This window comes from Poecilia reticulata, chromosome 1, assembly GCF_904066995.2.
Source record: "Poecilia reticulata chromosome 1, P_reticulata-male-v2, whole genome shotgun sequence".
NCBI classification, from domain to species: domain Eukaryota; kingdom Metazoa; phylum Chordata; class Actinopteri; order Cyprinodontiformes; family Poeciliidae; genus Poecilia; species Poecilia reticulata.
The window spans coordinates 10,887,834-10,911,669 of NC_088830.1; the positions used below are offsets into that span (position 1 = coordinate 10,887,834).

The window sequence follows — 23,836 nt, forward strand, 5'->3', positions numbered from 1 at the left end:
ATTAGCAAACCAGCAGCTTGTGTTGCGTGTTTGTTTAAATTTGCAAATATAGATTTAAAAAAAAAACAAACAAAAAAAAACTAAGTCTCAGCTTTGTTTTCTGCACGTCTTTCTTGCCAATCGGCTTTTTGTAGAAGCATTCAAAGCCCTTTAAGACATTGTGTCAACAACTGCAAAGTTCAATTTATTTTATTAGGATTTAATGTGGCTGAGACACACAAAGCAGAGCATAAAGAAGTTTTACAAAATGTTTTTCCAATTTTTTTTTACAAATAAATGTTTGTCTGAACAGTGTATATAAAAAGTTTTCATACTTTTACATGACCAATAAAATGTGCCGTTCTTTTTTTTTTTTTTAACAAAAAGTGAAAAACTGATTTCTACAAAATATGCAACTTAAAATAAGTGACTGCATCAATATTCACCCTCTTTATAGTGACTGACCTAATTCGACAGAGGTCCAGTCAACTGCTGCTGGCGGGTCTCACAACGAGTTGAATGCAGATAACTTAAGTGCAGCGAATGTGTCTCCAGATTGTAGCATAAAGTAAAAAAAACTAAACTAGATGTACGCTGGTGGAGATTGTCATTGATCCAGGACATAATTATCCTAAGTGGTTCAGTAGAAAGCTCCCCAACTTCTTTGTTCCTTGAGCACTGAAAGCCATAAACGTACAGCCAGAGATTCACTGGAAAGGTCAATACAACATGCTTTGAAGTTAGTGGGAGAAAACACCTAAGCATTCGAGAGGATAGCAATACTTTTGCAAGACACTTTAAATGAAACGGAAAAGAAAAGAAAACGTCCCGAGCGTCAGCTGAAGCTGCTGGACTTAAAACATCTGGACTGAATCTTTTGGCAATCGGTTGTTTGTTTCAGCCCAAGCCGACCCACGGTGCAGCTCAGACTTCTTTTAATTACCACTTCCTGGTGTTTGCCCTCTCCGTAATTACATAATGGTCAGTTTGGATTACAACAGGCCACAATTACTTATCCTCATTCTGTGTTTCTGTTCTCATTTGTTATTCATTGTTGACCTGTGGAGCTCCCTCTTTGTCTTTCTGCTTTACAGATTCAAAAGGAGAGAAAAAAAAAGTTTCCTATTTAATTCAGGAGCAAAAAAGACTGATATATATATATATATAATTAGTCTGAGAAATAATGTCTTTATTAAGTGTTGGAGAAACGAGTACACCACTGTGCATTATCTCTGTAATGATTCAAGTCGCTATCACCCTTTCATTCAGTAATTGCATTTCTTCTCAGCTGAACAGTGGGGTGTTTGCTCTGGTGTAAAGTTAAAGCTTGCAGTTTGCATTTGATTCGCTGTATTAAAAACACAGACCCCCGCTGTTGCAAATCAAACATCACTAACCCAGTGCTGCTTTCCGTTTTTTTTTTTTTTTAAAGATCTTTCCTGAATGAGTGTGCTGCTTTATTTTCTCCTTTTCAATTCAAATAACTTTTTTTTTAGACTCCAGGGTGTATTTGCATGTATAAAATGCTCTCTGCCACTGTTTACTGGACCCCTCCCTCTAAACACCAACAGAATGTCTCTAATGGTGAACAAAATCATGTGAAACAGAACCTTTCTGACAGAATGAAGTGGGCTGAAAAATCCCCCAAAAAGTCAAAACAACCTGCCCCGGTCTACAGAAAATCTAGAATAGACGAGAAACTTTGACATCTACCTGTCTGGAAAGGATTGCAAACAATTTTGGGAACATATTGACACAAACCCTTTGCAGTTAATCAGGAACAGAGTTTGATTTGATTTTCTAAATGTCAGAACTTGGCCTCTCAGTGGTCATAATGTTTTGGCCAATATTACTTGTAAAAATCAGTTACATTTTGACACATTCAAGCCTGGTCCCAACCTCAAGGTGTCTAAACATACAGTAAAGCAAAAGCGGTAACCCTACAGCCTCTGCATAGGGGCTCCCAGCTAGAGTGGGCGCCAAAGCGATGGAGGAAATGTATTTCTCATTGGCGTTTTCTGTGTCTGTGAATGTGTAAATGAATTTATCGCTGCATAGTGTGATATATATTACACAAGGTTTCTTTTGATTCTGATCCAGTGCAAAACCTAAGTAGAACCTGAACCCGGAAGCCCAGGAAGTGCACGCAGTGAGAGTAGCACGTGCTGGACATGCTGCCTTTCGTTCCCGTGTTTCGCCCTCTCGTGTCGCGTGCGGGTGACAGTCTGAATGAGCTGCTGAAGGGAAGCCAACAGATCTGAAAAATTCCCCCTGACACATAATTTAATGTCATATTACAGCTGAGCGACAGGCAGAAACGCGTTGGCACCGGTCGCGAAGCGGAGCTAACGAGCTTTGGCACGCAATTGTGCGCACTTCGATGTTAATGTCCAGAAGCCGTGCTTGTGTGCGTCTCTCCGCGGGACTGTTTCGGTGCGTGTGACGTTTGTGACTCAAATGAAAATCCTATTAGATCTCTAGCTCTCTATATTTACCTCCCTCCCTCTCTCTTTCAGATTAACCTGGGTGCTTACAGTGTTTGGCTGCCTCTGTGGATCAGTAAGCGTGTTTTCCAGCCTGCAACCCGGGGTTCACTAGAACCGGCATCAAACCGCGGCGACTTTCATTCCCGGCTCATTTCCTCGCCTCTCTGTCGCATGCTGGCTTTTAAATCACCCTGATAGCCGGGCCCAAAGGATTCAGTGTTGTGCTTTAAAGGTTTAATGCGCGGACACTTCTGTGAAGGAGGAGGGAGGAGAGGGGGGAGGGGGTGAAACAGGGTCATTGGTCTCACTCGACGCTTGTTTCAAACCTATCTAACTCCATTTTACATTTTCCCACAGTGCGTCTTTCTACCCCACTGTGCATGTCCGTCCTCGCTTTGCAATCCAATTTGTCCTCCTCTCCTTTATCCTTCCCCTCCTCCCCTCCCTTCTTCATTTGAAGTAATAAGATTTCTGCTGTTCAGCGGAGAGTTTTAGAAACACACACACACACACACACACACACACACACACACACACACACACACACACACACACACACACACACACACACACACACACACACACATTGAAAAGCAACCTCTACCCCTCAATTACTGCGCTGCCACACCTCCAGCTATCTCTAATCTCCTTCGGTGGACCTCGGAGTGCAGGCTGAAACAAATTACAGAGCGGGGCGAGGAGGCAGCGAAAGGTGTCACTAAAAATAACAAACTTCGCAGGATTCAGAAAGAAAGGAAGAAGAATGAAGACGGATCAAATAAAAATGAGGACGATTTGACGGAGGAGGAGGGAAGCTGCGGATTTATTTCTCGTAGGAGTGTGAGGAGTTTCAAGGTGAGTTATTTTGTGCAGATTGATGCGCTATTAAATTAGCAGCTGACAAAAATGAAGCTTAGCGTAGATCAGGCGCCATCAATCGGCTTCCAAAAAAAAAAAAAAAAAAAAAGCTGGACCTAATAGTTGGGGAAATTGCTTTTTTCTTCCAGTTTAACAATTCCAGTAAATCGTCATTCTCCCACAGGTGAGGCGCGATATGCTGCTCAGATTACAAACGTAACTCTCCTCATTCCCGTCGGTCCTGTGCGCCTCCAGTCCAATAGTCTCTAACGGATTTGGCGCCGCTCAGTGCCAGAGAGCCAAATCTAATTTGTGCTGTTATCACTGTCAATTCCCGCCCTGCAGAAACACAGGCTGGATCAGACACATCAAGTTTTTCTCTTTTCTTTTTTTTTTTTCTTCTTTTTTTCAATAGTTAAAGCTGAACTTTATTTTTGTTACCGATTTTTAATTATTCTGAAATTTAGGTGCTTTATTTATTTAGTTATCATATGTTACTTCCCCGCCCCCCCACACACACATAAAGCTTTTACTTTAATAAGTAATTCGGTTAGCCAGTGAGACATAAGAACAGTTGTAGGTCACATGAGGGGAAAACTCGCCCTGAGGGTCAGAAGTGTCTCTTTCTGGTCTCTGATGACCTCAAATGACAAAAAACAAAACAACAATCAATGAAATCCACAGTTTTAAAGCTAAATTTCAAATTGAACACAAAGCACAACCTAAAAAATTGAATTTTCTGTCGTAAATAGTTCAAATCACACCTCTAAAAGCAAGAAGGAAAAACTCAGAATGGTGTTGAACAAGGAGGAGCGCAAATATTTACCCACAGAAAGGATGATTATTGAACTTCCCCATCTTCCCGATCTCTTTATATTGCCGCTGTTCTTAATTCCTCCCTAACTAAGCTGCGCATCATGTTTTCTTAGTTTTCAAATCTCTCTCAGAGTTAAAGTCAAAATTTAAGCTTCATAAACTGGTGTATCAGGATGAAAGCCGCAGTCGTGAAATGTCTCTGAACTGTTCGTGTTTTTCTCATTTAGTAACATCATGACTATAAACATACACGTCTCATTTTATATGATAGACCTGCCAAATAACTCATCTAGAGCTGCTGGAGCCTGTGGCGGGAATGTAACCACACGGAGAGACATTTAAAGGTATATTGACACATTTTTTAGGGAGGACTTCCCCATCGCTGCCCGCCAACATGGTGGACCTGTTCCTCGACCGAGTTCTTGTGGAGAACAACTCGGACCAGGACGAGCTCAACACGGAGCGCGAGATCATCGGGATCCTGGAGAACCGCGTCCTGCTGCTCTTCTTTGCGTCGGCCGAGTGTGAGAAGTGCCAGAGGTTTGTGCCCGTCCTCAGCAGCTTCTTCAGGAAGCTGAAAGATCCAGCGTACATCGAATACCCCAAACTGCTCGCTCTCATCTACATCAGGTCTGCATCTTCGCCTCTCTGATGTTTTTTTATTTATTTACATCTCCTTCCTCAACACTGGCCTCCACTGCTGACTCTCTGACATGATTTCTTTCTGTCTTCTTCAGCTTGGACCAATCTGAGGAGCAGCAGAGAGAAATCCTCAAAGAGCTCCACAAAAGGACTTTGTTTTTGGGGTTTGACGACCCGTACAGAAAGTAGGTGACTCATGGTTTTTTTATTTATTTTTTTATATATATAAATGCATACATACAATAGATTAGTTTTAATAAGTTTAGTGATCTCTCATGTGGCGTAGGGAGCTCCAGGCCATGTTTAAGGTGAAGGACGTCCCAGCGGTGGTGGTCTTGCGTCCCGACGGCTCCGTCCTCTCTCCGAACGCCGTGCGGGACATCTGCCGCCTCGGCACCGACTGCTTCCGCAACTGGCAGGAGTCGGCGGAGCTGGTGGAGCGGACCTTCATGCTCAACGAGGAGTTCGACGACCCCAACCTGCGGAGCGCCACCGACCCCGTGAGGAGGCTCAAGTACAAGACCGAAGACGACAAGAGGAACAAGAGATGGTGGAAGTTGTGGGTGAAGGGAAAGGACGGGAACGGCGAGGAGGAAAAAGACGAAGCATGGGACATGAAGAGAAAGAGTGCAGATAGAGGAATTTGGCGAAAGAGATGAAAGAGTTTTTGATTTTTTATGATATAGCTTAACTGTTTTTTTTGCTGTCTTCAATCTAATTCTGCTCATCTAAAAACAAACCACACCTGTTGTTGCTGCTGTGACCCAACACCGTTTTCAAAAAATGTGAAATTATAGATTATACATTATGTATTTAAGTAAAAAAATTAATGGTCTATATTTTTTTATTATAGATAAAATACTCAGAACTGTACAAAGACATTTGTTGAATTAAATTTAAATTTTTTTTTTTCCTTTTATTTTTTTTTAGGTTTTCTGGATAAAAACGTCTGCAAATAAAATACCAAAGATAAGAAACTAAAAAGTATTAACTTTACATCAAACATTTTTGAAAAATGTTGCTTAATTCTGTTAAACAAAACAGAGATAAAACTCTAAAGAGTTTTATCTCTGTTTTGTAATTCTCCTCGAGTTTTGTAACTCGCCTTGTAAATACCAACGTTATCTACACCAAGCAGAGGAATAAAACTGATACCAGTAAACAAAAGTATTTTAATTTTCTACTTTTGCCCTAATGTTAGCACTATGGCTGAGCTAGCTATAATGCTAACATAGAGCTCAGCTATACTATAGCTAAACTAGCTACTATAGGAGCTATGCTGCTGGATCAGCTGCAGTAGCTATACTAACTAGCTCAGCTACAGTAGCTATAGTAGCTAGCTCAGCTACAGTAACTATAGCAGCTAGCTCAGCTACAGTAGCTATCATAGCTAGCTCAGCTACAGTAGCTATTGTAGCCAGCTCAGCTACAGTAGCTAGCTCAGGTACAGTAGCTATTGTAGCTAGCTCAGCTATAGTAGCTAGCTCAGCTGCTGTAGCTACAGTAGCTAGCTCAGCTGCAGTTGCTATAGTAGCTAGCTCAGCTAAGTTCAAAGCATATTTGTGGGAATGTTTATTTATTTTGGCCAATATAACCATGGAAAGTGTGTCCAATGGTTTTCAAGTTTGCTGTTGCTGATGTTGATTTAGAAAGCTGTAAAAGTGACTCTTGGACTTAAGTAAATATTCATTTATTAAAATGTTGTTTATAAAAAATCTGAGTAATTTAATTTTATGTCTGTGTGATTGAACCCACTCATTTCACTTAGAGCTTTTAGGATTCCTTTTTGCTGTCAGATTCAATATATAAGAACAATATTGAAAATTGTATCTATTTATGGAACTCAGTTCATTAAATGGAAGCAGTGTTTCAAGATGAATCACTGTCAGACTCATGTATTAGTCATTATTTCAGTTTGAAGTTATATTCCACTGCCAGCCAATGAAAACACACTTATATCAGATCATGTCAATAAAATCATTAATACAGAACTGTGGGCCTGTACAAATCCCTAAACAATAAACGTCTTGTTGCTCACTTCATTAAAGTCTCATTTTAAAACATTTCCATCATATCTCTGTGTTCAGACAGCTCAGTCTCTGGAAAGACTGTGAGCACTTCATGTCCCCTGCTCCTCTGGTCACCTTGTCTTTATGTCCGTCCTGTAAGCAGACAGAGGAAGGGGGTGGAGCCTCCAAGACTGAAAGCCAAGACGGAGCCAGCAGCTGGTAGCAGCACCGAGATGAACAAGGTGAAGTCAGAGGGAGACTCTGACTAACAGGCTGGGACCTGCTTCTAGAGGCGTCCAGAGAGGGAAAGTTTGGAGGAAAAACAGAGCCAGATGTGAATGTTGTTCTGTGTCGGATCTGCTGCCTGGAGGGGAGATAATACAGGTGAGCAACTGTGAGGATTATCTGATTTACCAGCAAGTGAGATTACATATGTGAATAATGCATGTCTGTAAATACGGCTGCCTGGAAATAGGAGCTGACACTCGAAACAAACTGGTTTTCACCCAGTGAGGAATATTTCTTGAGTTTACGTTTATATCAAGAATTTAATATTTCTTTTTATAGATCACAATTTCTTTCTGGTTCGCTGCAAAAATATCATCCTGCTATTAAAAGAGTGAATGAAATGCTAACTGAATACAGTTATTTTTGTGTACATCATCTCAAGCCTATGCACCACTTCAAACTACTTTAACTTTTATCTAAAGTTGAATTTACAGATACTACTCTGCTAAAAACACAAAACCTTACCAAGTGTTTTTGGTCTAGTTGTTTGTGCAAATATCTTTGTACACTTGAAATAAGACAAAACTAATTCACAAGTAACTTTTCAGCAAGATAGGCACTTGTTTTAAGTCAATAATTCTTTAATTTTTATTTAAAAGTAGTTATAAGTGAAATGATCACATGATGAAAAATATCTTGTTCCGCTAACAGATTACTTCATTTATAAATAGTACCTTTTCATGAATATTTAAGAAAGATTATATTATTACTTATAATATAGTATTCTTGTCTTGTTCCACTTTCTCATCAATATTAAGAAATTATTTACTTAAAACAAGCTTTTATATTTTGCTGAAAGGTTACTTGTAAGTTAATTTCGTCTTATTTCAAGTGTACTAAGATATTGTACTAAGATATAGAAACTGGACCAAAAATACTTGGCAAGGTTTTGTGTTTTTACAGTGTAGGTACTATATTGACCCCTTTTTTCTTTTAAAACAGTATGTAAGAAAAATTTTAAGAAAAATTGTCAGCTCTTCTGCTTGTTTGGATTCACTGCATTCTGCAGGGTATTGTTTGCATCACTGCTAACGACAGCAGCGCCCACAGCAGGGGTTCCTCTTCCTCTCTCTTCTTCCTTCGCCCAGCGACGCCTCATCATGGTGGACCTGTTTGTTGACCGGGTTCTCGTGAAGAACAACAAGGACCAGGACGAGCTGGACACGGAGCGCGAGATCGTCACGCGTCTGCAGAACCGCATCCTGATGCTCTTCTTTGCCTCTGCTGAGTCTGAGACGTGCCAGCGGTTCGCTCCCACGCTGCACGACTTCTTCAAGCAGCTGACCGATGAGTTCTACGTGGAGCGCTCCGCCCAGCTGGTGCTGCTCTACATCAGGTGCTCGGCTCGCGGCTCGCGGCTCGCGGCTCGGCTCTCCTCTCCTCTCCTCTCCTCTCCTCTCCTCTCCTCTCCTCTCCTCTCCTCTCCTCTCCTCTCCTCTCCTCTCCTCTCCTCTCCTCTCCTCTCCTCTCCTCTCCTCTCCTCTCCTCTCCTCTCCTCTCCTCTCCTCTCCTCTCCTCTCCTCTCCTCTCCTCTCCTCTCCTCTCCTCTCCTCTCCTCTCCTCTCCTCTCCTCTCCTCTCCTCTCCCCTCCCCTCCCCTCCCCTCCCCTCCCCTCCCCTCCCTCCAGCCTCGCTCTTGCTTGCAAATGCGGGATTGCTTTCCTGGAGTTTCTGCACCCGAAAATCTTGCGCTTCTTAAATTGGGATGTGTGCGCCTACGGAAGCCCTGTGGTTTACAGTTCTGATTGTACTTATTGGTGATTCTGACTGTCCATTCGGACACTTACATAAAGTTACATACTGTTTTGTACTTCAGACAAACCTTTTGCATGATTGGACAAGCTTTGTACTTTTTCTTTTTGGTAGCACTTTATTTGAAGGGGTGTGCATAAGACTGACAAGACGCTGTCATAAACATGACACCTGTTATGAACATGAAGTAGTCTTCATAGATGTTTATGACTGTTGTCATTTCGTAAATAATGACACTTAATGCAAAGTTGCACTAAAAGTTGCATTAAAAGAGTCAACTTTGCATTAATCATGTCATTATTTACCAAATGACACTTCATGACAACAGTAACAAACATTGGTGAAAACTCCTTCATGTTCACAACAGGTGTTACGTCATGTCTATGACAGCATTATGTCATAGACCTTCAAATAAAGTTACCTTTTTTTAAAAGAAAAAAACTTTTTTAATGTGTCTGCATGTAGATTCTGCAGTGGCAGGCTTCTTATTTAATTTAGGTCAAGATGAATCCTTACTGTCCAGTTTTAAATACTTACTTTTTCAGTGTGTCTGAACTAGCATTTAAATAAATTAAGTCCTTAAACGCAGCTTCTGCAAACTTAAGAACTGACCTTAAGTGCTGTGTTGTCTTTAAAAAAATGTTTTTTAATTTACCCCAGTGAACACGATTTTTTCTGCACATTTTATTCAATTATTCAAACTACGTTAGCATTTTTTTCTAATGTCGTTATAAATAATCATGCCGGTAGTTTTGCCAAGCATTGTGCACGTCTTTACAACAATTTCTGCACAAAGTTGTTATACTGATCAGATTCAAATATGCTTTATTGCAACAACAGAAAGACGCAGGTAAAGTGCTTGTTATTATTCATTTTAATGGCTATGGCTTAAAGCTAATCAAAACACAAAAACCTAAGTCCTACTTTATAACAGAGAAGAAGAAGAAGAAGAATGCTAACTTTACAGTCCAGCAGATCAAGACCCTCCAAAGTGTCGGCTGTAAAAGGTCGCTGCTTAATTAGGTTGATCACATGACGTGGTGTCAAAGGTCGTTGTTGAAGCAACCAGTTGATCATCTCCCTGCCTCTTTGCACCGATGCAGTAATTCGTGCTACATATTGAGTGCATTCATGCGTTGCACTAAACTGGTGTTTCTCTATTAAAATCACTATTTTGTTGATTTCATATAAAACACCAATTTGCCGAGACACTAAATTTTGGCAACATTTATCTAAATTAACATCCTGAAACACGTGGAACACTGTAAAAACAAATCTATATAATATATAAGTGTCAAATTTTGAATTACTATAGTCAAATCACTTATCTTGTCATCGATTTTCAAAGTTAGTAAAACACAACTGTACATTTGAATGGAATTTATAGGGAAAGTTGTGTTACAATCAATTTTCCCCCCAATCCTTTTGATCCCCGTCAGTCTGGATCAGTCAGAGGAGCAGCTAGAAAACTTCCTGAAAGAGCTGCCGAAGAAGTCCCTGTTCCTTCCCTACGAGGATCCTTACAGAAGGTGCGTGGTGGTGAATATGTTCACGAGATGAATTCACAAAGTCATCCCGCGTCATGTATGCCCGCAGGGAGCTGGAGACCAAGTTCGACGTGAGAGAGGTTCCCACCGTGGTGGTCCTGCGTCCCGACTGCTCCGTCCTCATCCCCAACGCGGTGGAGGAGATAACCCGCATGGGTCCGGACTGCTACCGCAACTGGCACGAGGCGGCCGAGCTCATCGACAGAAACTTCCTCACCAAGGAGGACTTTGAGGACAAGTCCATGCGCAGCTTCAGCGACCCGGTCAGACGACTCAAGTACAAGGTGGAGGAGGAGGAGAAGAAGAAGGAAGAGAAGAAGAAGAAGAAGAAGAAGAAGCAGCGCCGAGGATGGGGCGGAGGAGGCGACAAGGGCGAGGAAGCCGGAGCGGGCGGAGCAGACGATAAGGACGGTGGAGGGTCGATGTGGTGATGGAGAGAACGATGCCGTCAATTTGTCCCAAAGTTGCTGTTTTGTTAGAGTTTGCCAGCTTTTTTTTTTCTACCCTTGTAAGAGTTTTGTTGTATGGCAAATTTCATAATAAATATGTTGATTATGGCATTTTTTAAATGTTTTTTATTATTATTACATACTAGGTGAGGGGAAAACAGATCACGTGCAGGCATAAATATCAAATCATGCCTTGCAAACGCATTGATGTCACATAAAACCTCTTCATGGTTTCACCATCCATTTCCATCCATCCATTCTCTTGCACCCTTTTTCCCTCAGTGGGGTCAGGAGGGGTGCTGGTGCCCATCTCCAGCCAACGTTTCGGGCGAGAGGTGGGGTCACCCTGGATAGGTCGCCAGTCTGTCGCAGGGCAACACAGAGACACACAGGACACACAACCATGCACACACACCTAGGGGCAATTTGGAGAGGCCAATTAACCTGACAGTCATATTTTTTGGACTGTGGGAGGAAACCGGAGTACCCGGAGAAAACCCACGCATGCACAGGGAGAACATGCAAACTCCATGCAGAAAGACCCCAGGCTGGGAATCGAACCCAGAACCTTCTTGCTGCAAGGCAACAGCTCTACCAACTGCGCCACTGTGCAGCCCTCTTCATGGTTTCACATTAGAGCAAAAAGAGAAATATTGGGATTTTACGCAACAGATAAGGTAACACAAAATTGTCAACAGGAACGGAAGTGATGGATATAATTACTTTTAATACACTAAAAATCATCTGAAAATTGTGGAATGCATGTTTGTTTACACCCCTTTCGTCCGACACCCCAAAATTAAACTCCAACCATCTTCACAAGTCACATTTTAGTATGTACAGTTGATTTGTGTGGAATTTGACGATAACATGTAGCAAATGTGCTAATTCTCTCATATACACACTGCCATGAATTGTGCTAATGTGGATTAATGCATGCCATCCTAATCAAATTAATTAAATAAATACACAAATAACAAACTTCATCTCGCAAGATTCAATTTTTTACTGCAAGACTAATTTTTAGAGACTGCAGCTGTTCTGAGAAAGCTTCGCAGGTTTGCTAGTGAACATCACACAACAAACATCGTCATAAAGATTAAGAAACACAGTAGAATGACCAAAGAATGAAGATGTAGAGAGGATTAAAGCACAGCTGAGCTATAACATGACATTCTTTGGACATCTCTCATAGCAGTGTTCGATCCACCATAAAAACAAACTTACCAAGTCAAGATCATCCATCTAAAGTGAAAGGATGGAGCAAACGGGGACATTTCATGTGGAAGTGGCGGCTCTGTCTGATGAGACACCGTGAAAAATGTTACGTGTGGAGTAAAGCAAAATTACCCAGAACGCACCTTCCTCACCTCGAAACACGTTGATGCTCACGTGTTTGGTAACCTTAGCCAGGGCTAAAACCTCTGCATCATTGATCTCAAACGCTCTTCGTCCGACCGAGTTAAGAGGACAAATTGTGGGCTTTTATAAACTGGAAGGAGATCAAGGCACATGAACAGTTTTGCAAGGCAACTCCATGCAGGACTCAGTGCAATGTGCCGCTCTTCTTTCTGAAAGGCCACTGAAAGCTGCCACTTCTCTTTGCCGTGTTTGTTTGGAATCGTCTCGGTCTGACGTGTGAAGTTTGCAGTCAAGCACAGGTTTGGTGTGAGCCACGAGGAGTCCTCATCCTTGCGGCTTGTTTTTATCACACCCAGGGGGGAATGACTGAAAGCCCTTCCTCCACTTTCAACAACACCAACGCTCGGCGAAGATGTAGTTCTCCCATGTTGCGTACCGCCCAATCAAAGCTCGCCTTGCACAATTTGATAACCGTTGAATAATTCAGCAGGATTAAAATAATTTCTAGAGACTGTTTTGTTTTTGAGGGCTCGTGAAGCCTGGCTGTACTTTATAGTCGGCATAAGCAGTAATCAGAGCCATTCAAGAGGAGTCAAGTGAAAATGGGGAAACTAGCTCAACAACATAATCAGTGATTTCCTTTCAATATGCTGAGGTCTGTGTTTGGTCCCTGCACATTTCCCCTCGCTTGTATGCTGCTTTGATGATGCTTTTGTGCGATCAGCTAGGATTCCCGTTAGGAGTCGTTTTCTCAAAGGAAAATGAAGGAACCTGGTTTTCTTCCTTTATCCTAGCGTCCCATTACTTCAACACATGCTGTCGATGCTTCTGAGCACAATTTTTAATTGGATTTTTATTTCAAAATTCCTTTTTTTTTTTCATGCTCAAATATTTAGGTCTCTTGTTCGATTTCAGACCCGTTTATAAGATAGAAATAAAAAAAGTTCAACAAAAAGCCAAAAAGCTCTACAACCACTGGGGTTTATATTTATAAACTCCAAATGGCTTAAGAAAACGTGACGGACTACAAATCCCAGCTCACCCTTGTTCTGTTAAATTACTACTGTTGATGTGAAGAGCGGCCATATTGAAACGCAAAGTCGCACCATAAACTGCGTTATGGCGCTATGGACGCACCATAACGCCGACTCAAAACTGCATAAAAGAAAGATGAACACTGTGGTCCACTGTATTAAAAAGAAGATTACAAAATACAATTACCAGATTATTAGCTACTTAGTTCAATCATTTGAGTAATGTTTGGTTAGAAAAAACTACAGAATACACGTACTTTCCTGCCTAAAAGGTTAAACGTGAGGTCTACCATATACAAACAAAACATGTAGGGCTGAAACGATTCCTCAAATGATTTGAGTACCTCAGTTACTAAAATTCCTCGAGGAAAACCTTGAAGATTCATAAAATTATGCTTGCATTATTTAGCGCGCAATGTTCCGGCCGGACCATTATTTGTGTTGTGCAGCGCGCTCACTTCCGCCTATGAGTTGTTGCTATGTGCTAGCAGCACAACGGCGAAGTTTCCGGGTTTGTGTCTTTTTTTGGGAGGGACCAGTAAGCATTTTTAAATGTACTGATGTTATTTAGGACAGCTTTTCTCCTCTCGGAACTGCGCGGTCGGTCACCATTTGAAGGCGAACAGCTGGAAGGGCGCCGCCGGCTGTATTTATGGAGAGAGAGAGAGAGCGAGAGAGAGATAGGTGTTTTCCGATTACTCAATTAATCGCAAAAATAATCGATAAAGTACTCTAAAATATTCTTAGGGGAAAATATTAAAATGAAACGCCATGAAAGCACAGAGGAAGAACCAGTGAAGAGCACCGGAACAGCTGAAAGTGCATCTGATGATGAAAGCGGAGAATCATCAGGTGTCATTAGCAGCTGATCATCTTTATCGGTGTGATACGATGGCTGACAGATTGGCAAATATGTCTTGTTTCGAAGGAGAGCTGCACGATTCAAAGTCCTTTTGCGATTTCCTTGGAAATATTGTAAAAGCCCAGTGCTGGCTGGCTGGACGGCTGTTCATGCTGGCTGGCTGTTCATGCAGCAAACACAATAGCTCCCGTTCCTCCATGGCAGAGCTGCAGCACTCGGAGCTGGTCAAGAGGATACAGATGCTGAAGCGAACGCGCATATTCCTTTGCTTTTGCCAACACAGCAGCTTATTGTTTCTCACTCAGACAAACCATGACAATATATCTGAATTCCACCCACCCACCGACCATCAAAACACACACACACACACACACACACACACACACACACACACACACACACACACACACACACACACACACACACACACACACACACCCTCCCGCTCTTCTCTGCCTCTGTTCACGCTCACACGCACGAGCACACATAGAAAGCAGAGACGCGTTGCGCGCTCTCGAGCGCAGAACGCGCAACAAGCGGGACCAGCGGATGGAGAGAGAGAGAGAGAGAGAGAGAGAGAAGAGAGAGGATAGAGAGGAGGACGGATGCAAGGCGAGGCCAGGAGTGAGGAAACCTTATCTCTCCTGCTTTTCCAGCTGTTGTCTTTGTGCTCTCTCTCTCTCGTTTTGTTTTTATTCCCAGGATGATTTTATAAAGCATTTTTCTTTTTCTTTTTTAACGCAAGAAAACAGACGTGACAAATCTCAACATCCGTCCTGATGTGTCGTCGCGTTTCATCACGATTGGTCGAAGATGCGGGACGAGGCTCCCGTCGCGTCGCTGCTATTTTCCATTAAAAATACAAAGACGTACTCGATGAACGACGTCGGACACATGACAGGCGACAACAGCCTGGCTCGGTGAAGAGAGGAAGAGGAGGAGGAGGACGAGAGGCGGGGGGGGCTCGACATCGACGGATGGACGCAAAGCAACCGCGGGTTTGTGCAATAATTTGCGCCTAATTATTGTTCGTGGCGGCTGATCGGGGAGCTGTTTTTGCCCCGTTCATTCTGACATCCGTCCGTCCTTCCGTCCATCCATCCCGGAGCTGTAAGGCCTACATAGCCCCGCATTATCTATGGACATGAAACCCGTGGGAATTATGATACCGACGTGACGCACAGTCATACACACGCACACACACGCACGCACACACACACACACACACCACAGCGCGGCGGGGAAGACATCGAGGGTGTGAGGTCCACACTGATCACAGGAAGGAGAGGACGCCCAGTTGTTGTTTGACAAATCGCGCTAATGACTTTTGTTTAGAGCCAAGCGGATTGGGCCCAACAAATATTTTTTACTATTATTATTTTTTTTCTATTATTATTTTTTAATGCACTGGAGGCAGCGGAGCGGGAGGCGGGCAGGAGAGCACAGCGGGTGAGGGAGCGGAGGGACGGGATGCGGGAGACGCAGTGAGCGCGGAGGAGGAGGAGGAGGAGGAGGAAGAAGAAGCAAAAGAAGAAGAAGAGGGGAACCAGGAGGATTGACGGTAAGATATGAATACAGGCACCCCGCCCCTCACATTAGCTCCCATCCATCCTCATGCACAACTGCACATGTATGATGATGAAGAGAAGAGGAGAGGTAGTGCAGCTGCAGCTGCTGCTGCTGCTGCAGCTGCTGCTGCAGCCTGTGGCCATTTGATCAGTGACAAACACGCGTCTGACGCTTGAAACTCCTACCGCTGGCTGCCATTAAACCTGGGTCAGTAGTAGAGGAGAGCTGCTGTGTGAAATATTCATAGGCATGTGATTGGCCTCAGAGGGCGACACGCTTGACAAACTGGCAACCGTCTGTCCGGGCTGGCACATCAGAGAGCGAGGCTGCTGCGAGCCTTGATTCAAAATGTCCTGCATGGGGTTTTAAATGCTAATTCATGACGAACGAGGAGCAAAAAAAAAAAAAAAAAAACAACGTGAGGAGGCCAGTATCAATATTTCAGAGCGGGAATGAGAAGACTGGGTCAGTAGGAGGAGGAAGAGGAGGAGGAGATCAACCTGGAGAGGAAGAAAGAAAGAAAGAAAGATGATGAATGAAAGAGGAAGAGTCACACTGTCAGAGTTTCGATTTTAGGAGAGGTTCGACTTTTCCTGACACATTTTCACTCTGCTATAAACACAAAACGAGCTGCCGGTTCTTTCATAGAGGTAGAATTAGTCGCTAACCTTTATATGATTTGTTTTTTCATTTTTCATTTTGGGATCATTTTTAAACAGGCGCCTCAAAGTGAATCCTGTTGGCAGACCTGAAAATGCTGGGAGTTTGTAGTTTTGATGTATTTACTGACTAATGAAGGGGAAGAGGAAAAAGTTGGATTCTGTTTTATTTCTCTCACAGACCAAGGGAGGAGAAACTGACTGATTCCTTCCTCTGGGTGACTGCTTCATGTTCCTACAATGATGTGGCAAAAACGAGGAGTTTGCCGCACACGACTGCTGCTACGAAATCTCCACAAACACAGATCTTATAATCTGTCTCGTTGGGATGCATATCGAGAGAGGAAGCAAAGATAACGAGGCTTGTTTCTACACTTACATCAACTACAAGAGAAGAGAGCGATATGTCTTAGAGCGCGCACACACACACACACACACACACACACACCCCCCCCCACACACACACACACATGCACACACAGAATATGAAATGTGCCATTTAGTGGCTTTCTGCCTCAACCATCTCAAACAGGTTCCCGTCACGTCCCTTTGAATCGGTCAGACACAATGAGTCAGTCTCCCTGTTGCGCTGGGAGCTTTTTACGCATTCAGGCCTGCGAACGCTGTGCGGAGCTGTGGGCGGATGGATCAGCGCAATATCAATCTTGTGGTGCTAGACTGGACATCGGCAGGGATTTCAGCAGGAATAGAGACACACGGACACAGCTGATGATTTCAAAGTTCCTGCTGAATTGGTGGAAAATGTGTTGTATGCATAAAAAACAAAAAAGCAGAAAGGCTGGCTGCTGTTAACCCAGTGATGTCTGAACGTTTCGCATTCAGTCGACTGAAGGTCTGATCGTTGGCACAGACAAGTCGATCATTCGCTCCCCGGAAGCTTTTCCACGTTTTGTCATGTTACAGATTTCATTGTGTGGTTATTGGGGTTTTTTGTGATATGAGATGGAAGGAAAATCAGAGATGGTTTTTACAAATTTTTATTTTTTTTTTTTACAAAATAAATCTGCAATGCGTGGTGTTCATTTGTATTCACGGTTTCTAAGTAGAACCACCTGGCTTTCGCCAACGTTGCACCTGCGACTCTTTTCGGGGTTTTATCTCTACCAGCTTTGCACATCAACAAACTCAAATTGTTGACAGTTTTTCTCTGATTCTCAAACAGATTTAGGCTTGGACTTTGACTGGGCCGTGCTAACCTGTGACTGTGCTTCGGTCTGAACGGTTGCTCTGTGGTTCTGGCTGCCTGTTTGGGCTGAATCTGCTGGGAAGTCAAGTGTGTGGGAGTCTCTTACTGTCGGCTATCTCACCATGGATGTGGTGTGTCCAGGGTCATGTACACTTGTTAGTTTTCTACCAAACAAAGAGCGGCCGCACGGTTCCGTTTTGACCTCGCCTTTCCCACCTGAGCCGTGGCTCTTTGCAGCTCCTCCAGAGTTACAATGGACCTCTTTGCTGCTTTCGAATGAGGGGTACAGCAGCGGATATGGGACTCAAACCTGCTCTGCTTTATCCCGGACACGTTTCATTTATTCCTCGGCTTTTTGTTTCATTATTGGAACAAATCTCCAAAGCCTTCACAGAGCAGCTGGATTAATACTGAGATAATATTACGCATAACTGGACTCTACTTACAAATGAGGTGATTTCTGAAGACTTTTATTTGGTTGATTATCTCCTAGAACTATTAACGCCAGCTAGCACAATCTTCTGCCACGGTAAAATATATAATTCGATCTGGATTCTTTCATTCTTCCAATTAAAACGGACAAGCTTAACGTGCAAGTACATGAATTTTCCTGAAAACCAGTTCCTTAACATATACATTTTCTTAGTTTCCCGGGTTTTATTTAACCCAGTCCTGCTGCTCGGCTGTTTCTCTGCAGACCCTCCCAGCCAAAAAGGCTGCGACCGGCACGGTTTCCATGTGTCACGTTTTGTTGCACTTCAGCACAATAATCCACTTTTCTGTCCAGAAGTCTGCTTTGACATGCTTGAGCAGATCATCAGTTCACAGGGCGACACAAAAGAGACAGCCCAGTCTAACAGAAAAACAGAAACGACCAAATCCTTTCTGTGCACTTTTTTTTTTTTTTTCCCAGGGCCCTAAATGTGTGGTTTGTGCTTACATCGGCATGACAGAGATGACAAGACATGACAGCGTTGTGCTTTAACACAAGCGTTACGCAAAAAAAGAGAAAACAAAGAAACGGCTTGTGAAGAGGTTCTGTAAACATATTAACATGCCATTTCTGATTTGGATCTGAATGCGTCTCCTGCTAAGTAAAGCGCCGTAATGCCGTACTGCGATATTGTTGGGTAGTTATGTTTTTATTAGCTGCATTTTGGCAACGCGAAACATCGTAGTGAGAAACATAAGCAGCTTATTTACAAATGCCTTATCTTAATTAGTTCCTCCCTTTGTTTCGTGGTGGTAGAGCAGACAGTAGGACTGACCAAGAGGAGACCATTTGCTGCTGTTTCACGTTTTAATGAAGAAGCTTCTGTTACCCAAAAAGAAAGCAGGGCCACATTATATTAAAATATTATGAGCTGAGACTCGATCTGGTTGTTCTTGTTTGACCTCAAATTGTTTTTGCCTTCAAAAACATCTGTCTCTCATTTAGAGTATGCTGTCTAAAACTGCTTTTTACAGCAGCTGCACCAAGTGAATAAAATAAGAAGAATAAAATAATTGATAGGAATAGGAAAAATTAATCAGAAAAACAAGAAAAAAAAAGCACATCTGGCTGACTAAACAATGTCCATTTAGTAGCGACGAAGTACCTCATTTTGCTTGTCTAACATCTGAAAAGTGCTTAAATCTGAAACCAAATCCTTTCCGGTTTTTCACCTCAAAGCATCTCTGGAGTTATAAATCACAAATTCGAGACTCTCGGCTTAATTATCGGTTTGTTCAGACGCAGGTGTGACGGCGTGTTGGGATTAGGAAACAAAGCTCCCTGATAAAGCAACACACAAAAAGAAACGGATTGAAATGAACTCCTCTGATACGTGATTTTACAGTAATTTGGCAATTATATGTTGGTGGAAAATGAAGAGCACTGAATTACTTTGCTGCCTATTAAGGTAATCAGTTTGTTTCGATTATATTCGTTTTAGTAAACTTTTATTTTATTTTTGGGAAAATTACTTTTCCTGTATGTCTGAAGCCAATTTACACTCATTGCCACCCCAGTAGCATAATTTCACAACAAAAACATTTGTTTTTGTTGTGAAATTATTAAATACAACTTTAATTGAAGTCCTTTTTTTTCAGTGGGGAAAAAAAAATCACTATAAGGTTGTTGTAAGTAATTGCATAGGGACCTGTAATTAGTAACTCATGACTCCCCGTTTCCCAGGGGTATGAATATAGTGTGACACAGCGACCGTTTTTCCCACACCTCAAGAAAAGGAAAAGAGAACATGCAGTTTCAGTAAAGCAGATGCGCGTCTCTGCGCGTCCATCTTTGTAGCGTAGAAAATAGCTGCAAGGAAGCAGCTACCCGCCTCAGCTGGGTCAAGAATCGTTTCTTAACAAATGGAGACAGTGACAAGACGGGATTAGGACTCGTTTATCTGGGCACCACACACAGTGAGCGCGGTGGCTCAAAGGTTTCTGAAACTATAGCTGGTTCTGTAGCACCGAGTCTCCAAGCACTGCAAAAAACTGAAACCCAGTTAAGTTCAAACATCTTGGATTAAGGAGGTTTGTGCTTGACAAGATACTTTTTCCCACTTAGAGGTTTTTATATGAGACACACCGACCTGATATTAATATCAGTATCATACTCAATTGAAAAAGAAAAAAAAAAAAAAGGTCCAGATCGGGTATTGGTGATGATTTGCCCATCAGATGTATTCAGCCTTATTCTGTGGTTTGTGCTCTGAGCGACGTCACTCTTTATTTATGTTACATTGGCTGTTCCTCTCCTAACTGCACTGACTGAACAAAGTAAAGTTGTTTTTACATGTTTGAAGCTTGTGAATTTAGGTGTAGAGCAATCAAACACATTTATAATTCAGTAATGTCTTAAAAACAGAAACAATCTAAGTCAATTCAGCACCGTTTTTCTGGATCAATAAGGTATCGGCTGATATTCAACCTCAGATATCGATATCAGTATCGGAGGTGAAAAAAGTGTATCTATATTAGAACATTTCCCTTATTTTAAGTGTTTTGGGCATTAATTATCCTGATAAGATATTAAACTTGATATTAAGAATTGATTTCTTATTAGTAGTAACTACATATCTATTCTTAAAGGAAGACTTTAACTATAGAACTTGTTTTTCAAAGTGAAATTTATTTCAAGAAGAAGAAATCGTCACTAACTTATTTGAATCTCTTCAGATAAGTGAAACGGATAACATTTAAAAGTCAGCCAGTGTTCAAAAACATACCAAGGAAAAATTATTCATTTGTATAACCATCACAAATGTAAGCAACTCAGCCAGGACTATAATCTGGAGCTGGGCTTTGGTCAGATTAGACTAGGATTGCATTTTTCTATAAACAAATACTGAAGGTGGGTTTGGCACCAAACACAGGTTGAAGATCTGGGAAAGCAGTTAATTCCCACTGCTGTGAACCAGTTTTTACCAGTGAAATGTGGAGTACAGTCCATCACAGGGAGTCACATGGACACACAACCATGGACACACACACTCAGACCTACCAGCAGTTTACATAGGCATGACTTTGGGCTGTGGGAGGAAACTGGAGTATCTGGAAAGAACTGGTAGATCCATGCAGAAAGGCTCCTGATCAGAATCTTCTTGCTCTGATAGTCAATTATTCCACCATCCGATGACTCACATTGGTTTCTGTTTCTGTGCTTCTCTACCTGCTTGCCACGCAACACTTTTTTTTTTTCCTATCCCGATGATTCCCACCACCCAGTTGCTGTGACTGATCAAGCCTGCGAAGGAAAGAGAAGAAAATGTGCCCAACGCAATTTTAATGAGACTTCAAATACACTTTAACTTTCAAACTTAGAAAGGCGCGGTGAGAAATAAGCACTTCTATAAGATAATGAATGTGGGCATTTCAAGGCGAGACTTGTAACCTTTTAGCATTTCTCTTTAAAGCTGCGTGTTCTTTTATCTGCGATGATAATGATCTGAGACGAGACAGTGACAGATTCAAGCTATTATGTGGAACACTGGAATGCTCAGATAAAAGCAACAAAATGACAGATGAGGAAATACACTTAAAATCCTGCAGATTGTCTGGCACGGAGAAAGTGCTTGTAGTGCGTAAAAGGCAGGAAGTGCTTTTAACTCGAAGAGCATGTGCTGAGGGCAGGATTGGGATCTTGATAAATATGTGAGAAGCCTCATCAATGTTTAATAAACCTCCGAGCAGTTTTAAGAGACTCGAGGCTTTCAGTGACGGAATATGAAATATGGTCTCATTCAGAACCATTACAAACTATTTCTGTCTTACACACATGATTGATGTCTGCAGTAAGGTGAAAGAGTTTTCTGTTTGAAACTTTTTAAGGCTCTGTTGCATTAAACAGAGGCCAGGGTCTTCATTTGTTACCCCAAACTAAAGTATTAGGGTTATAGTAGAGACAGTTTTGGTTCATTTGCATGTTCATATTTTTAGCTGGTGGACAAACTATTTGGTCGTTATGGTAATAAATTTGTTGCATTTTTTTTTCAGAATGCTGCCAACCATTTTAGCATTCAACTCGAGCATTTGCTTCAATAAAATAGAAAATATCCAACTTAGATGGTAAATTTCAAGTACAGACTGTGTTATGTAAAATAATACTAAAGAAAGTAAAAAAATAATAATACCAAGCTAACTTTCTATGCAAGTTAATAGCTCTGGTTACTTTACAGATTAAGCTAATTGGTTGGTCTTCTATGGTATGTTTAGATAATTAGTTAGCCTGTCAAAATAAACAGAAATTACTAAAACTTTACTTTTATCAGAAATATTGTCTAACAGTTGGACAAGCAACACCAATCCTTAAAAATATTCAACTTTGAAGAGTATCCTGAAGATAAGTTTTTCTTTTTTTCTTTAGTTTTTTTTTTTTAGAAAGACAGCTTAGCTTCATGTGCTAACTTACAAATAAATTTAACTGGTTAGCTAGTTAGCCTAACACGGGAACACAGCGGGGAAGGGAGATAAAATATGGGAGTTTCCCAGCCAAAATGGGGGACTTGACAGGTATGCAAATTATTTGGGATTTGTACATGCTAGAAATGTTTGTTGTTATGGGAATCATTGTCAAACAGGTGGGTAAAACGCAACAGTCATGTTATTTTTACACCCTAAAGCCGAAAAGATCCAACTTTCTCTCTCTAAGTAGACCTTTATGGGCAGCGACACGTAAAATAAACAAAGTAAGTAAATAATGGCTAGCTTCACAGACTTAGTTAGCTGAACAGGTTAACCAAACAAATCAACTTGTTAAGGGAACTTGTTAGCTATTTAGCTTTAGAAACAAACAGATTAGCTGTCAAGCTGGTTAGCATATTAACTTAGCTTAGTTACCAACTTATTAGACCAACCAGCCGACTAGCTTGAAATAATGTTTGGAAATACATTAAAGTAGCAACAATGAGCGTCACCCACACAGCTAACACTCTGTGAAGATAAAAAACATTTGATCTGACTCTAAATTGATCTGTTTAAACCGTCTTGTACTTTAGAGGGACTTAATAATTGTGAAATATGTGCAGCATCTCACTGACTCAGTGAAAATAGTTCAGAACAAGTTAATTAAAATAACAATTTATTACCCCATACGGTATAATAAAACAGTGTGATTACTTGTTAAATTAAAAAAACTGAACGTAAGAATTTGAAGCTTCAGAAAGAAATGAGATCCTATTTGGGAACATACTCTGGTTGTGTCTGCAATTTGTGCCTGCTTTTCCCTTTACGTTCGGCCAGACAGAGTACAAACCGACACTTCTGTGAGTGCCAAACATGCACTGCTTTAGCGCTTTGAACTTGGCTCTGATTTGCGACAAGCAAATGATTGACAAAGGGTGACACCTTCGTTCCCTAGAGTCCTGCATTGACCAGACTAACCTAAAGGCTCTAAAACCCCTTAAGTGGCTTTGACTGCAGCTTGCAGGCTTTGGCCCACTGGGAGACGCCGAGGTCGATGGTTTGAAACTGGCTCACAGGCGTGGAGGCCAATGTGTTGTGTCTTTTAATTCTGAAATACTGTGAGCATTTACGAGGAAAAAAACTAAACTTTCAAGTGTCGACGTTGAAAAGTATTCTGCCTCTAAAGCTTTATATTTCTGTGTGCAGTCAATCCCTCTTCCCCTCCACCACCTCTTGATTGCCTTCTCTCTCCATCACCAATACACACTCGCTCACACACCCACACACACAATCATTCAGCCATTAGAGCAACAATAACACTACAAGCCTGTTTTGTCGCTTAGCGCTTCATCGCGATCTCCCCTCAGGCATTGACAGCATTGATGGAAGGGTAGATGTGGGGGGTTACACACTCGCTGCCAATCT

General features: G+C 41.8%; 3 protein-coding genes across 10 annotated transcripts in view; all 3 read left to right on the forward strand.

Annotated features, from left to right (window-relative positions):
- The first annotated feature begins 64 nt into the window (after positions 1-64).
- LOC103463115 (nucleoredoxin-like protein 1) lies at positions 65-5,765 on the forward strand. Its single transcript, XM_008406320.3, has 4 exons — positions 65-3,320; positions 4,505-4,769; positions 4,877-4,966; positions 5,068-5,765. The coding sequence occupies exons 2-4, from the start codon at positions 4,534-4,536 to the stop codon at positions 5,438-5,440; spliced, it is 699 nt and encodes a 232-aa protein (XP_008404542.1). The 5' UTR covers positions 65-3,320; positions 4,505-4,533; the 3' UTR covers positions 5,441-5,765.
- Positions 5,766-6,770: 1,005 nt separating this feature from the next.
- On the forward strand, positions 6,771-10,936 carry nxnl1 (nucleoredoxin like 1). 2 transcript variants are annotated; one of them, XM_008406430.3, is made up of 4 exons: positions 6,771-7,174; positions 8,088-8,414; positions 10,269-10,358; positions 10,426-10,936. In XM_008406430.3, exons 2-4 carry the CDS (start codon positions 8,179-8,181, stop codon positions 10,805-10,807), a joined length of 708 nt encoding a protein of 235 aa, XP_008404652.1. In that variant the 5' UTR covers positions 6,771-7,174; positions 8,088-8,178; the 3' UTR covers positions 10,808-10,936. The 2 variants fall into 2 exon arrangements, with proteins under 2 accessions (XP_008404652.1, XP_017160052.1); XM_017304563.2 differs by lacking the exon at positions 10,269-10,358.
- Positions 10,937-14,637: 3,701 nt separating this feature from the next.
- adgrl1b (adhesion G protein-coupled receptor L1b) overlaps positions 14,638-23,836 on the forward strand; it is a 53,995-nt gene continuing 44,796 nt past the window's right edge. For 6 of the 7 annotated variants that reach the window (XM_008406052.3, XM_008406129.3, XM_008406203.3 and 3 more), the window contains exon 1: positions 14,638-15,644. The gene's annotated coding sequence lies outside the window, so the exon portion shown is untranslated. The remainder of the gene's footprint in view (positions 15,645-23,836) is intronic. The other variant, XM_017304539.2, reaches the window with a different exon arrangement.